Source organism: Penicillium arizonense (assembly GCF_001773325.1).
Source record: "Penicillium arizonense strain CBS 141311 chromosome Unknown PENARI_contig003, whole genome shotgun sequence".
NCBI lineage: Eukaryota > Fungi > Ascomycota > Eurotiomycetes > Eurotiales > Aspergillaceae > Penicillium > Penicillium arizonense.
Window position 1 is genome coordinate 1,083,683 of NW_019173280.1, and position 14,925 is coordinate 1,098,607.

The 14,925-nt window shown below is 49.2% G+C and overlaps 6 protein-coding genes across 6 annotated transcripts; 2 read left to right on the forward strand and 4 right to left on the reverse strand.

Moving 5' to 3' along the window:
* Window positions 1–298: 298 nt before the first annotated feature.
* Window positions 299–1,135, forward strand: PENARI_c003G00853 (uncharacterized protein; the record flags this gene model as incomplete). Its single annotated transcript, XM_022628055.1, has 1 exon — window positions 299–1,135. One exon carries the CDS (start codon window positions 299–301, stop codon window positions 1,133–1,135), a length of 837 nt encoding a protein of 278 aa, XP_022491423.1.
* A 290-nt stretch (window positions 1,136–1,425) lies between these two features.
* PENARI_c003G08065 (putative MFS transporter) lies at window positions 1,426–3,033 on the reverse strand (the record flags this gene model as incomplete). The annotated part of the gene is made up of 6 exons (XM_022628566.1): window positions 1,426–1,598; window positions 1,645–1,699; window positions 1,769–1,841; window positions 1,892–2,084; window positions 2,185–2,714; window positions 2,792–3,033. The coding sequence occupies 6 exons, from the start codon at window positions 3,031–3,033 to the stop codon at window positions 1,426–1,428; spliced, it is 1,266 nt and encodes a 421-aa protein (XP_022491896.1).
* A 1,262-nt stretch (window positions 3,034–4,295) lies between these two features.
* On the reverse strand, window positions 4,296–5,975 carry PENARI_c003G04478 (glycosyl hydrolase family 79 C-terminal domain-containing protein; the record flags this gene model as incomplete). Its single annotated transcript, XM_022628309.1, has 2 exons — window positions 4,296–5,101; window positions 5,165–5,975. 2 exons carry the CDS (start codon window positions 5,973–5,975, stop codon window positions 4,296–4,298), a joined length of 1,617 nt encoding a protein of 538 aa, XP_022492014.1.
* A 2,661-nt stretch (window positions 5,976–8,636) lies between these two features.
* On the reverse strand, window positions 8,637–9,972 carry PENARI_c003G12477 (uncharacterized protein; the record flags this gene model as incomplete). The annotated part of the gene is made up of 6 exons (XM_022628859.1): window positions 8,637–8,677; window positions 8,733–9,324; window positions 9,393–9,428; window positions 9,493–9,637; window positions 9,695–9,777; window positions 9,838–9,972. The coding sequence occupies 6 exons, from the start codon at window positions 9,970–9,972 to the stop codon at window positions 8,637–8,639; spliced, it is 1,032 nt and encodes a 343-aa protein (XP_022491879.1).
* An 863-nt stretch (window positions 9,973–10,835) lies between these two features.
* Window positions 10,836–12,751, reverse strand: PENARI_c003G06727 (uncharacterized protein; the record flags this gene model as incomplete). The annotated part of the gene is made up of 4 exons (XM_022628467.1): window positions 10,836–12,146; window positions 12,348–12,594; window positions 12,641–12,676; window positions 12,729–12,751. The coding sequence occupies 4 exons, from the start codon at window positions 12,749–12,751 to the stop codon at window positions 10,836–10,838; spliced, it is 1,617 nt and encodes a 538-aa protein (XP_022491338.1).
* Window positions 12,752–12,967: 216 nt separating this feature from the next.
* On the forward strand, window positions 12,968–14,220 carry PENARI_c003G11133 (WD40 repeat domain-containing protein; the record flags this gene model as incomplete). The annotated part of the gene is made up of 4 exons (XM_022628772.1): window positions 12,968–13,008; window positions 13,058–13,223; window positions 13,273–13,920; window positions 13,975–14,220. The coding sequence occupies 4 exons, from the start codon at window positions 12,968–12,970 to the stop codon at window positions 14,218–14,220; spliced, it is 1,101 nt and encodes a 366-aa protein (XP_022491785.1).
* Window positions 14,221–14,925: the final 705 nt, after the last annotated feature.

Genomic DNA, 14,925 nt, shown 5'->3' on the forward strand with positions numbered 1-14,925 from the left:
GTGTGTTGACTTTCAATTGAATTCGAATTGAACTGTTCCAATCGAAATGTGTATTACCCTACCCAATAATGTAATAATGTAACTATCCAACGGCTATTAGCATATTTCGCCACGGAGTTTTCCCGCGCCGCACGGGACCGTCGGTCGAACCCGAGCAATCGGCCAACGCCGGGAATTGTTAAATATGCGGGGCTTATCGCTACACTTTCAACTTCGCCTTTCACTTTTCCCTCCATTCTCTCTCGCTTTATTCAATTGACTCTCCAAACCCTCAGTTGAACCCGCCACAGCCCTCACAATGTCCGACAAGAAGATCGGTGCCTACTACGCACCAACCGGTGGCCTCCCACCCCAAACCCAACTCCTAACCGACCGCGCCATGTTCACCGAAGCCTACACAGTAATCCCAAAAGGCACCTTCAGCGACATAGTAACAAGCTTCCTCCCATTCTGGGACAAGACCCGACTATGGGTAATCGCCCGCCCACTCTCCGGGTTCGCGGAAACATTCTCGCAATACATCATGGAAGTCCAACCCGGCGGCGGCAGTGACCGCGCCGAACTAGACGACGCCGCGCAAGGCGTTCTCTTCGTCGTAGAAGGCGAAATCACCATCACACTCGCTGGCAAGGACCACACCCTTACCGAGGGAGGCTACGCATACCTCCCGCCCAAGAGCGGCTGGACACTTCGCAATAATGGCGCGCAGACTGCGCGCTTCCATTGGGTTCGGAAGGCATATGAGGCTGTTGAGGGTCTTGACTACCCGACGCCGCTTTTCTTGAATGAGAAGGAAATTGCGCCTACTGTTATGCCGGATACTAATGGGGCGTGGGCTACGACGAGATTTGTGGATCCGTCTGATTTGCGTCATGATATGCATGTTACTATTGTTACTTTTGAGCCTGGTGGTGTTATTCCTTTTGCTGAGACTCATGTTATGGAGCATGGGCTTTATGTCCTGGAGGGTAAGGCTGTGTACCGTCTTAACCAGGATTGGGTGGAGGTTGAGGCGGGTGATTTCATGTGGTTGCGCGCTTTCTGTCCGCAGGCTTGTTATGCTGGTGGTCCCGGGAAATTCCGTTATCTGCTTTATAAGGATGTGAACCGTCATATGAAGTTGTCGAGGCCGTGAAGGTAGAATGGGAGATTGTGGGAAGATTCTTTTCTTTTCTTTTGTTTTAAAAAGGTTTCCGCCTAGATTGCATATGTATATAGCCACACATAAACCAAAATCTATTTCTTATCTGCATATGCGTGGAATCGTGCCTTGGGTCTCGAGATATAGAGAGGCAATTTACCCGGAGTACAGTAGGAGCCAGACATCAAAGACTTCCTTAAAACCTTCTACTTTAGCATTGATATATGATAACAATCATTGAACTACATTGAACTACCATTCACAGACCATCACCCGCCAGCCTCTTAATCCCGATGCAACTCAGCATCCTTCGGCAAAATCAACCAACTCAATCCCGACGCACCAATCAATCCAACAAGCATAGGCTGTAGAACCTGCACGCCAACCCTAGTGGCAATGATACCAGTCAAAGCAGGGAAGACAGAGCCACCAATTTGGCCGAAGACGAAGACGAATGCTGTTTTTGTTAGAAATCTGGAAGAGATGAAATTCGCGTGGCTTACCGATAGCGGAAGACTGAAGTTCTGGTGGGAAGATCTTTGTGCCTACTGATATACCCTAGTTATCAAACATTAGCTAACTTAGTGGTTATTCACATATATGGGTGAAGGTATTGGAAGAACAAACCGTTGCAAAGAATGGACCCATAAAGAGACCGAGTAAGCTGACTGCTACTGCTTCGGTGATGATATTCGGGACACTGCTTTAGATCAGTACATCGAGTCATAAATAGAAAGAGGCGATACACACAGCCAAAATATCAACTGCAATCCCAAGCAGAGCACAGCGTAAATGAAGATCATCCGCCGCTCTCCAAACCGATGCGTGGGCTCTGCCAAAAGAAGCCGTCCAAGAAATGCACCGCCATAAAAGCCAGCCGGCACATAACCCATTTGTTTGACGTCGCCATCGCGGACATTGACGAGGTACTCGACCATCCAACCTAGCAAGCTCAGCAAATGCAAACGAACAACCAGCAATCAAAGGAGAAGTCATACCTCCAGCAGTAATACTAGCCCCCAAAAAGAAAAAGAAAAACAAACTCAACAGCCAAACCCCAGAAATAGAAAGCGTTTCCTTAATCTCCTTCAACGCACCCCCACTAGCATTCCTCTCCCTCCGCTCCCTCCTCCGACTAGAAGTCAAAGCAGAAGCCATACGATCCCGAAACGAAGCACCAACAAGCGCAAGATTGGCAATCCCCACCCCAAGCGGGAAGACATAAAACAGATACCACTTCGAATCCACATTCGCCGACGCAACCCCCGTCGCCACAAACGGTCCTACTAAACACCCAGCCATATACATGGCATGGATAAATCCAAGATACCGGTGGGCGCCGTGCAAGGAAGCAACGAATGTATTGGCGTGCGTATCATTGTAGGCTTGGCCCAGACTGGCGAGGAAGAATGTTACCGCAAATAGCCCGAATGGGGGTAGCCAGACTCGCAGGACGTGTGCTAGAATTTGGATGGCGGCGCCTAGGCAGAGGATTGGGCCTAGGTCTAGGTATTGGGTCATTGTGCTGTTTGTTAGGGCTGCGACGAGCCAGCCGAAGAAGGTTGTGCCGTATCTGGGAGTTGTTAGTATAAATGGACTTTTGGAGGGAGGGCGTTTGGGTTGTTGTGATATGTTTGTAGGTTGACTTACAGTACAGCTACCATGTCAGTGCTGATATCGTAAGAGCGGATCACATAGGGAAGTATCGATCCTAGACTTCCGTCGTTGACTCCCGCCACGAAGAAGGATAATCCTGCGCTGAGGATCTTGGGATACATCCATTTTACTTCCGGGGGACTTTGGTCTTGGGTGCTCTCATTTTCGTTTGTGTTGGCTTCGGTATGAGGTGTTGGTTGGAGTACGATTGTCTCTGTTTGTGTTTGTGTGCTCATGGTGATGACATAGAACGTGAAATGAGATGTGTTGGGTAGAGTCGAGTACCAATGAGAAGATGTCTAAGACTTTTGAGTCTTGGGTAGGATATACAGAGTGAAGCAGATGAGAATGCGGGTTTATTTGCAGCTGCTTAGAAATTCAAAGTCGGAGAAAGTGACGTGGAGTTACATCTGCGGAGACCCCACGCTTTTCTTGGCCCGGAGTTTAGCCGAACTATATTACTATACTTCCATTACGCGGATCCCATCCAGGTAATTGCCATAGATTCACGGACCTTTTTTTAGGTGTAAGTCTGGGAATTTAGTATCGGAATTGAGAATAAAAATACTGTGATTGGGCCTGCTATTGAAACACTTGAATTGCTTCAGGGAGCTCGAACTCAGATGGCCGCCGAGTTTACTACTGTCTACGACTTATTTGAAGATAACAAGCAGACTACTCCGCCCATTCTACTTGCTGAGAAGTAGCTTTAAACGATTGTTGAAGCTTGGAATGATTCGAAGGTCTACGGTATGTCTATTGTCATTCCGCACCATGCAAGTGGGTGGTGCTGACCGGCTTCGTAGCGGATGACTATACCCAGCATGCCTTTATGACCACTGACCCGAGGAAACACACCGTCCGGCTTATCTGGACCAACTGAATGCTCGATCAAAGTAGGGGGCGGGCATATTCGCACTTCATTTTCTCACCTCTCCCGTTGGGAAGCAAATATCGATTCTGGAAATGCACGCCTTATACATGCTTGCACGGGGGCATACATATACGTATGACGAGAAGCAATGGTGATACGGAGCGGCAGGGATTATGGGCAGACTCCTTCAGCAACTCCCTAGATAAATGTAAATGACGGCGGCGGGTGTTTTTATCAATGCATTTCGGGTACGATGTCATGATTGAGAAAGGCTATTAGTGGTTTGCATCGGACCTTGTATATGCTAGACGAATGGAATAGCCGTTCCGAGATGACTAGTCTCTGCCTTCGCCCCTTATTATACGCTACTAAGCGAGGACCTTGATCCTATAACAAGAGGAAGACACAGTTCAGTAAAAGGCTTAGCTACCACTATTTACTCCGCTAGCTCATCGTACGAGGGCCTATGGCGCTTTTAAGAGTGGGGATAGTATGAATCATGTCTTTATGTTGGTGATTTATATTGTTCTATTAGATTATTAATATTGTTTAGAATGTGTGTTTCAGTGTTTAAGAAAAAGTATTAAGGATAGTTAATAAACCATCCAGATGATTAGATTAATCTCAGTGAAGAAGGTCCAAAAGGCTAACATCCTGATCAAAATACACAGTAATCGCCTCACTATCAAGCACCGAGACAGTCCCGTGACCGTTTTCAACAGTGACCTCCTCCTGCACCATAGAACCGTAAACAAAATGCCCTTTACCCCCATCAACAGTATGAGACCACTGCTCCCCAGCCCAAGTAACATTATCTTCATGACCACCAAGATCAAAGCCCATCGCCGAAGTACCTTTCTCAGCGTGCAATCTCCGAGCATGCAACGACCCGACGCCAGCATCAACATTCAGAATAACCTCAGCACTACCACGGTCATCTTTGGAATTATGATCCCACTGCTTCAGATTGACAAGTGCAACACGCGCCAGCTTCCCTGATTGGAGATTGTACATTGCAAATGCACTAAAGAACTGCGGAGTGCCGGGTACGTCAATCTCAATGACCTTCCCAAGGGAGTCACCCTTGCCCACGAAGTCTGTGATAAACGCGGCAGAAGGGAAAACACCCTGCACAGAAGGTCCGCTGGTTTGTGGGCCCATATCATTGGGAACCCAGAATGAATGCGTTGCCTCTGGGCGCATGGTGTTAGAAACGCGTTTCACGCCGCGTGCCATTGCTGTCAGGTGGAAGTCGACTGCCCACAGAGCTGCACCAAATGCGCCGGCAAAGCTAATCGGAGGATCTCCTAGGGCGCACCCGAGTTCGGAGATCACGAAGCCAATGTTGCTGTCGGCTTTGTGGATGTATTCAATGCCCCTTCTCATTTTGGGGAAGCGTTCCGCGATGGCGTGGTGGTTCATGAGGCGATCTTTTATGATGATGTTAGTCTATATCCCCCAGAACGTAAGTTTAAAACATATATGATACATACCCTGCAGCGCCTGTGAATCATATTTGCCCCCCTCATCGGCCTGGTAGTAATGCTGCGCAGCATACTTGCCATATCCATTTGCATTGAGCTCGTTCTGGAAGACCTTCCGCAAGCCAAAGTCCTCCCCGTCCCCATCACGCTGTTTGATCACCGTCCACCCGATATCTCCCAGCTCAAAGATACGTCTATCTTCACCCTCCAAGCCCAATTGCTCAATCGTCCGATTCTCAATCTTCAGCGCCCTATCAACATACTGTTTCACACCGTATGAGTAGTAGTCCGGTTCATTCCCCAATGCAATGGCATTAACACGCTCTTTTCCAAGGGCACGATAAGCCTGCTGAACAAACTCCATCGAATTAGGAATCCAATCCTCATCTTTGCTGTCAGGTCTAACAGGGATCATAGGAGCCTGGATGGTCATGGTTGTGCTCTGGAACCGCTTGAAGGTATCGAAATAGCCACGGCCAAGGACAAATATATCTTCGCTTGAGTATGGACACGAAGGACCACTAGCGCAGTGAGCTGGTTCGTCTTGTGTTAGGTTGACCTGCACCAGGTCACCACTTGTGCCGCCGATACGGATGATTAAGGGCTTGCTCATGCGCGAGCTGATGGAGTTGATTATGTTTTCTGAGAAGTCGGTGTCGAATTGGGGGAAGAAGGCGGTTTCGAAGCCGAAGCTGAAGAAGTCGGCTGGGACGTGGTAGGCCTTTTCCGGGGCATTCTTTTGGATTGTGAGGTTGTACTGTTGGGTATCTGCCTGTGCTAGAGTCGTAAATAGAACAGCTGTTGCTATTGAGGATAACATCCTTTGGGTCTGTCTGAGGTTTGAATTTGAAATGATTTTTGGGAGATATTATGGGCTGCCATGCCAGTCTCTATACTTATACTTTGGATGTACAGTACACCACTGGGGGTCTGCCCTGTCCATATAATTGACCCACATGGATAAGGAGAAGTTGGGGGGGAATCCCGTATCAGGGATGACAAGTGCCTGGGGTATGTTCTCCTGCATCGGTCTCGTCAGTCGTGTGTTGACGGGGTTAATGTGGACCGTCGATACTTAGTTTGGTAGTAGGTCATGCGTATAACGGGGCTCAAGGCATCACTTTTCAGTAGACCCGATTTTATTTTGATTGAAATATGGGACGATACGCCGCGCGTTGTCATGATCTGCGAACTTGCATACATGTTCTGTATCCTGAATAATGCCTGGCAAATCTTGGCTTTCCCTTTCCGTTTTAGGGCTCGCCCCTTGCCACTCGGGAGAGAGCTTGTTCTCTGATCGAAGGATCATCGATCGATCTTCTCACTTCTTTCCGCCGAAGTATTCAACCATGTCTGCCTATAATATCCTTCAAAAGGGACATCCTAACCGGAGCGTAACCCCTACCCCAATACCAAACCAGATGCTCTCCTTGGTTCACCCCTTAGAAAAACTTCACGACGACCAACAATTACGACAAATCCTTGATCACTCTTTCTCTCTTTTTGACGATTGCGATATCCGCCATCTCTCCGGGGCGATGGTTGATGCCCTAAAGTCAAACAAGATCTGTCTTGTAAAGGAACTACTCCGTCGTAATCTGCCTATGTCACCAATTTATGTACTCGAAGCTGTTAAGGCTAAGGCAAAAGACATCTTAACAAGCTTCTTTATAACCTCCTGGGATATTAACAAGCCAATGGATAGAATGACTTCCCCCGCTCCCGGTTCTTGCGTGATTCAACCCATTCTATTCTAAAGGTATCAATTAGGTGACATTCGTTTACTTCTAGCAATGCACTCGGGGACCGGGTAATGACCATATGGCTTCTTTATCCTGGCGCCAATTCCAACATACGATGCGATATCGATTAAACACCCTCTCTCGCCGTCAAATATGCCGATCTATCAATCATTCATCTTCTTCTATATTGTGGCGGTGATGTTAGGAAAGGTCAGCTTGTGCATACTGCGATTTACCGAAAGTCCGAAAGCCTCGAAGTGGTCAAAACCCTTAAAGAGAAGGGTGCTCCGTTCGATTTTCTCTGGTACGAAGACTATCAAGCTTCTTATGACATGTTTCCTTTCAAGAGGGAAACTTCATTACATACGGCAGTGGCTCTTAAAAGAGACGACGTTATTAGATACCTGGTCAGCAAAGGAGCAAATGTGAACATTGGAAATAACAAGGACAAAATGGCCATGTAGTGTGCAGATGAGGACACCAGCAGCCAAATCATGCAAGGTCTCCTGAGCCGAAGTGTCTTGCACGCATCTTTGTGACTTCATTCACCCTCTTGGACGACGAATGGATTCTTGTTAGAATGAATCTAATGGGGTTAGTTGTATGTCCGCATACTGGGACCATAGTGGAGGTCGGGTGCTTAGTTTACATGTAGATCAAAAATAACTTAGCTTACCGTGGAGTAAGTTGACTCCATATGACTCGTATACTTGAAGATCATAAGTTTGGCCCCGGCACCGACCAGGCTGGATCATCCCTGAGGTGGAACATCGCCTCGAAATTATTACATGTACATGTGTTGTACTCCGTAGATCAAATTGATGTGTACTCCAGAGCTTCGAGTTAGCTCAGTGGCAAGTTTACGAAAGAAAAATACACTTTTCTGAGACCATTCCCTGATCAGATCGAGAAGCCGACAATCCCGGCTCTCACCACCTTACACATGACAATCGGTCCGTTACTATAAACGCAGGGTGGAGAAAGGAATTGCCGATCTATATCCACTTTGCTTCATTTTTGTGAAAATCGGTCAATCTTTTGCCTCGATGATGTGGCCTCGCTTGCAAATCATTGAAGGCAAACAAGAGGGGATTCAATGAAGTCATTTACTATTGGATTTTCTCGATCCGATTGTACTTTTTCTGTTGTGAAAATCAAGATGTATAATGTCAATCGGGACGAACAAAATATATGACATCAACATCCTCAGGGGTGATTCATTGAATGCTTTAGGGGCGTTCAAGAAAGGCATCGATCGCACCAGCGGTTGATACCTACTGCAGTGTGCTTTCACGGCCCTAATACTTTTCTTTTATACAGTTCATATGTTTAATGTTGGGTTTGCAGATCATGGGGAAGCTTAATCAGAGCTTGAGATGATTGAGGGTATGATAGCTGCAACTATTGTGCTCATCTGAATGAAAGGGAAAGCTTATGCGAAACTGAAAATACGGGCACACTCCATGCAGTGATGCCTTTTAGCTGTTTAAATAGGTACAGTAGCCAGAGTATTGCTAGTGAACATCTTCCTATCGATGTAGCACTCAAAAACGGACAAAGGATAAGTGAAGAAAGCGACGGAAAACTAGAGCGAATATAATGCATTGAAAGGTTATACTCGCGCCGAGGATATATTTTGTGTAGATACTGTCCAAGACTTCATGAGTGACACTTGATACACATATGACCCTTGTTGTATAAACATCCACAAAAGCACAACCAGAAGAGCATGCCTCCATTCAAAGAATAGCAGTAGCATTCGCATGCGACCCAACACCACCTATAACCCAATTAGCAAACCAACCAAAAAACTCAAGAAAAGAAAAGGAACATACCAGGCATATTAGCCGGAGCACTAGTAACAAAAAACGACCACTTCCCCCTCTCCCGACACAAGGTAGCCAACCTCTCCAAATCCCACATCTCGCCAATAGGAACACCCCAAAGCGCCAACAAACTCTGGTGCAAATAATCATGCTTCGGAACCGGCCACACCTCAAAAGTTGGCGAGTCCCCAGCAACAGCAGCAAAATAGCAATCATGTAACCAATCCCGCACAGCCTGCTCGCGCGCCACTCCTGCAAAACATAGGTCCTCGTGGGACCGTGTTGCTGCCGCATAGCGTTCCTCTGAGCTGAGTTCGTGGTACTTGTCTACGAAGCCCGAGCGGATGAGGAGGATGTCTCCGATGCGGATGTCGCCGCCTTGTGATTGGGGGCGGAGATCGAGGCCTTGGGAGGTTGCGCAGGCTTTTAGGTCGGATAGGGTTATGCTGTGGTTGGTGTAGGGGTTGTAGGGTTTGTTATGTGTTTGGGAGTAGTGATAGTAGTCTAGGAGGATTCCTCGGCCGGCTATGCCGTGGTTTGCCCAGTGGTGGATGCTGCAGCGGTGGTTTGCTGCTGGGCCTAGGAAGTCGGTGCTTCTGGCCTGGTTTAGGTCAGGGTTGAGTTGGTGAATGGGGGTTTGGGATAAGGATGGAGTTGGAGCATACATACCCCGTTGTAGAACAACTTGCTGTCAATGTGGGAGAACTAGGACAGCATGTTAGATCAAAGGTGTGTAATGTAGTAAATTGATCTGAATTCGACAACTTACATGCCTAAATCCATCCCATTGCGTCCCACTCTGCGTGTTCATGGTATATGTATCATCATAGGAGATATCCGGAGCGATTGTCTTGATATTATGCTGGAATACCTCGCGGTCAAAAGCAGGTTTTTCAGGTACCGTGAGAGGAAGGCTGAGCAGTATACACTGTGAGTAAAGCAATATTGCCTATGATATCGGTTGTACTTACTCCAGTCGAACCATTTCGCCAGTCTCAATCTCAGCAGTAGAAGCCTTCACCCGCTGCGGTGTCAATAGATTTAATCTACCCAACTAGTATTCAATCAGTTGCAAGGAAACAGAGAGTAGGTGTGAATAATAGCAATAACCAACCTCATCATCTTCCCCCCAGACCCAAGCAGCGCCTTCCGGCGCACCAGCTAATTTCGGAAGATCTTTGATTGAAGGAAACTGCGTGTTGTTCGGATTCCAGGGTAATTGGTCTGGGATTTGGATCGAAGGAGGCATTTTGGGGTTATTGCTAGGCGGTTTGTTGTCAATATGGCTTGAGATGGCGGAAAGCCGGGAAGAACTGCGAGATACCATAATAAAAGTCGGTGGTGGGGTTACGATCTGGATCCTGGATTTTAAACTATATTATATCGAGTTCCAAGGTGGGCTTTGTTTGAGAGGGGTTTATATGGACTGAAACTGAGTATATTGAAGCCGAGGATAGGTCTGAATCCCGAGGCTAAGTTCGGGTCTACATTTATTCTAGGGGTTGCGGGGGATGTTCAGGCTGATACATAGCGAGATTGATATGTTTCGGTGGAAAGCCGGGGGATGCGGAGAGAGCAGTTTTCCCCACAATGACGTGTAGCGTATGGGGAAGCTTGGAGTTACAGTGGTTCAAAGTGTACAACACTTGCGTAGGCCAATTGGCCTCGTTTTTTGCCATTTTCATTTGAAGGGAGTTTCCCCCAGATGGTATACACACACAACGATGTCTGCCTCGCCAGTGGCGGGCTCGAATCTGCTCCATATGGAGGTTCGTGGTCCATCTGCCACTTTCTGCACAAAACATGAGGGAAATAGCCGCCCGATCCGGGGATTTCAGGAAAGACGCTGCAGGAAGGGTATGCGTGACAGAGAGAAGAAAAGAAAACTAAACAAAAAATGAAGGAACACCCATAATTGCCGGTTCGCAAAAGTTATTGTATGGCCATCCCAGTATGCTCCCCAAAGCCCAGATCCCATTGCGCCGAAGACAAGAAAACGATTCAAGACGACTCAACCGTGAGTATTCGTTTCGGTTGTTTGTCTTGCCACTCCTAAATATCAAAAGACATAGCAATCATCGCTGAAAGGACATGAGAAAAGTGAGGATCCGTTTAGCCCTGGGAAGGCACACCAGTGGACTCGGGCTGAGTCCGGCCTCCACGGCCACGACCGTAGCCACGGCTGTATCCACCGCGACCACGTCCGTAGCCACGGCCACGGCCACGTCCGCGGTAATTGGGCCGGTAGCCATCAACGCTGCCTTGTCCGAAGGTCTCCATGTTGCGCTTCTCCTCCTCGCCGCGCCACTCACGACCACCAACGCGCGCGGTGTTCTCTTCGCGGTCACGAGCTTCACTCGAGATGTTGTCGAAGAAGGATGAGCGGCTGTACATGCTGTTGGTGGAAGCGGCCGCAGCGTGGTGGGCAGTATCCTGAGATTCCACCTCCTCGGCATGAGCCTCGGCCTCGGCGGCAGGGACTCCAGTAGCAATAGCCTCCTTGACCAAATCCTGCTTGTTGAACTTGGCATTGGCGGTTTCGAAATCGTAGTCGGACTGGGGGACTTCGATCTTCTTGTGCTGTTGGTGCTGGATGTGGTGACGAGCACCTCCGCGGCCACCACGAGGGTGTTGGTGCTGGTGCTGGTGCTGGTGCTGATGGTTCTGGTGACCTCCGCGACCACCGCGAGCGCTATCATAAGGACGCATGTTGTTCATCTGCTGTGCAAGAGCATCCACTGGTGCGTCGGGCTGCTTCTGAGAACCGGGCTGTGGCAGCTTTGCCATAGCAGCAGCGACAGCAGCAGTGGCAGCAGCGGTAGCATCGGTGATGGGCTGGTTGTTGGCGCGAGGAGCGGGGGCAGCCTTTGGAGCCGCGATCGGAATAGCAGGCATCACTCGACCACTCTTGTGGGGGATAGGTGCGGGGGCCGAGCCGACAGAAGCTTGGACTTCAGCCACAGACGGCTTAGACTCGACCGGTGGGGGCGGGGCATTCTGAGCGGCAGGAGTTGCGTTTCGGCTGCTGGGCTTGCTGGTGACCTTATCTCCAGCGGGAAGTTCAGAGGTGGGCTTCGGGGCGGGGGCAACACCTGGAGGGCCGGGGCGCTGAGGACCAGGCTGCTGACCAGGGGCCATGGGCATCGGAGGAGCGAATTGGCCGGGACCAGGAGGGAAACCATGACCAGGGGGAGGGTACCACCCAGGAGGAGCACCATAAGGAGGGAAACCAGGTCCAGGAGGGAAAGGAGGAGGGGGTCCGAAACGTTGGCCATAAGGTGGGTAAAAGCCCTGTTGGAATTGGGGCTGCTGGGGATAGCCGGGAGGTGTCTGACCGGCACCTTGAGGTGGCTGGGGAGGGCCCTGAGGAACACTCTGGGGCCCTGACTCGGGTCCTTGGCCAGGAACGGGTCGTTGCATGCCCTGTTTCACAGTTAGCACAGGTACGCATAACATGAATGCCCCAGGGCAAAGTGAGATTGATCATCAGAAGGAAGGCAACGGAAAGCTCTACACGGTTTTGCGCATTCAGAACAGGTCTGTGAGTTTACATCCGAAATCTTTCATCACTTGATCAATTGGCCAATAGGCCAGAGTTGTAGGATTCATTGGAGGTTGACTTACGCCAAGAATCGCAGGGTCGTCGGGTACGCGTGGCGCCTCTGGCTGTGGTGCCTCCTTCTGCTCCTCTGAAGCGATGCTGATATCCTTCACATCACTGCCACGGAAGACGATATATTCGTAGACGCTGGTGGAAGGGGGAACCTCCTCTGCGGGGTTACCCCGGCGTCCCTCAGAGCCAAATGACATAACATTCTCGAGAGCTATCGTCGAGGCTTCGGGGTTGATTTCGTGGAGTGTGCCGACATAGCTAAACCATTAGCTCGAGTCATAGATGGCAAACGTAGGAGACTCACCGAATGTCGCTCTTTGAGATCAGGTTGAAACGCTGACTGCCAGGTGTTAACTCCCTCATTACCCCAGAACCTCCGAGTGCGGACTGACCCAATGAGATGGTTCATCTCCATGATTGAGAACTGCGCGACGTCGCGCGGGGGAACGAAAAGTATTAACGGTGACGAGACTGAAGATGAGATAGGGCGATGTTGCGAAGAGAGAAGCGCGTAGAAGAGCAAAATCTGTGGTTTTGTGGTGGATTCGGGCTACGGCGGACTGCGCGAGCTCGGGTAGCAGTTTGACGAGGCATTGGCGGGGGGAGTTTGATAGCATCAACGACAACAACAATGACCACTTCTTCCAATCGAGATCATTTCTTTCAGACATCGTGAGTTACTGTCTGTGGAGTGTATAGTCAATACTAATTGATTCTGTAGCGCTTCCCTGGAGGAGCAGGAGCGGAAAGATGCAAAGTCTCAGAATATCAACGGGAATCCCATCCGCTTGCAGGGAAAGATCCTAGCAGTCCATTCAGACCCATTGAACAATGGTTCAATTTATGTGGCGCAAAGTAATGGCGCTGTGAGAAGGATCATCCTTGCTGTACGTGTAGCTCTAATCGCAGATCATTACCAATTCTCACCTTCTACAGACAGGAGAAACCGCCAAAGTGTTTACAGGGCCGATGGCTCCTGTGACAAGTCTTTGTGTGAGCCCCGATGGAAAGCTCCTGTTTGCCGGGTGCTGGGACAAGGCTGTCTGGAGCTGGGATACGGCCTCAGGCCAACCCCGCCGGAAGTACGAAGGCCACGCCGACTTTGTCCGCTCAATTACCAGTGCGAGGCTCCGTGGAGAGGACCTGCTTATTACTGGTGGTGCTGATGCACAAGTTCTGGTTTTCAAAATCGCGACTGGTGAGCGCATTGAGACCTTCAAGGGCCACACTCGAGGCATCCAAGACCTTGCCGTCGACCCTGAATCGGAGAGTACTAAACCCATTGTATTCAGCGCGGGTAGTGATCGGGAAATCCGCCAGTTCAGCATCTTTGATAGCAGCAATGTCCCTGATCCTCTGCTTCCTCATGAGACCAGCGTTTACAAGCTCTTCTTCGACAACGATGGTGACCTCTGGACTGCTTCGGCCGACAAGACTGCCAAATGTCTGGTTCGTGAGGATGGGTGGAAGGCTAATATGACCCTGGAGCATCCCGATTTCGTGCGCGATGTTGTCATCCATGAAACCGGAGGCTGGGTCGTGACCGCGTGTCGCGATGAAGAGGTTCGAGTGTGGAATCGATCGGTAAGTGCTTTCTTCTTTCTCGGCGATCGTTTTGGAATATGCTGACCGATACAGACCGGCGAACTCTATCATACTTTCTCTGGTCATTTCGAAGAGGTAACTGGTCTCGTTCTCGTTGGATCAACCGTTGTCAGCGTGGGTATCGATGCAACTATCCGCCAATGGTCCCTTCGACCTGATGAGCTTCAGAAGGCTGTTGAGTTGGCCAAGAAGCCCGTGGTCGAGGAGGAAGATCCGAAGACGGAATCCATGCTCACTGAGGAAGAAGAACGGGAGTTGGCCGAACTCATGGATGATTAGATGGTTTGATACCCATTTTGTTTTGAATATTTGCGTACTTGGAAAACTATGTGCATAAATGTTACCATGTTAGAAAGCTGTCGTCTTTAGGTTTGATCACAGATCACAGGTACGACGCTGTACAAAAAACGACCCGATTTGATGCGGCATGATTCTTAAGCTGTGAAACTTATAATATCGGCTGCGGCTGCATGTCATTCGTCTAAGTCTTATCTATATACATAATCTGTACGAAATATCAAGATGTATGCATGTTCATTATCGCTGTAAGGTGGCCACAGACATCACTATCCGGCTTTGACATGGCCAGAGCTCATATTGTTTCAATTTGATGATGTGAGCTATAGCAATTATACACACATACATCTTGAATAAAACTACCCTCTGATTTATAACTCCAAACCGAATAATCTCCTCTGAACTACCGCGTATTGCCCACGTGACCTCCCTGATGCAGCTATGACGCACATGGCCGATCTCCCGCGTTCCCTCGACCTTCGCCCCAACCCCGCCTATGGCGCTTGCTGTTTCTTTACCCCCCCAGTCTTTTTATCACGCTATATACCTTATTCCATTCCAATCATACGTGGGGCACAGGTAACCTACTCCGCGGTATTGCCGGATCCCGTTAGTTATCCCTCTTGAGCTGCGGCCTAACGACCATTTGAGTCTCCCACGGTGGAAAAAGTCTCGATAACTGTACCA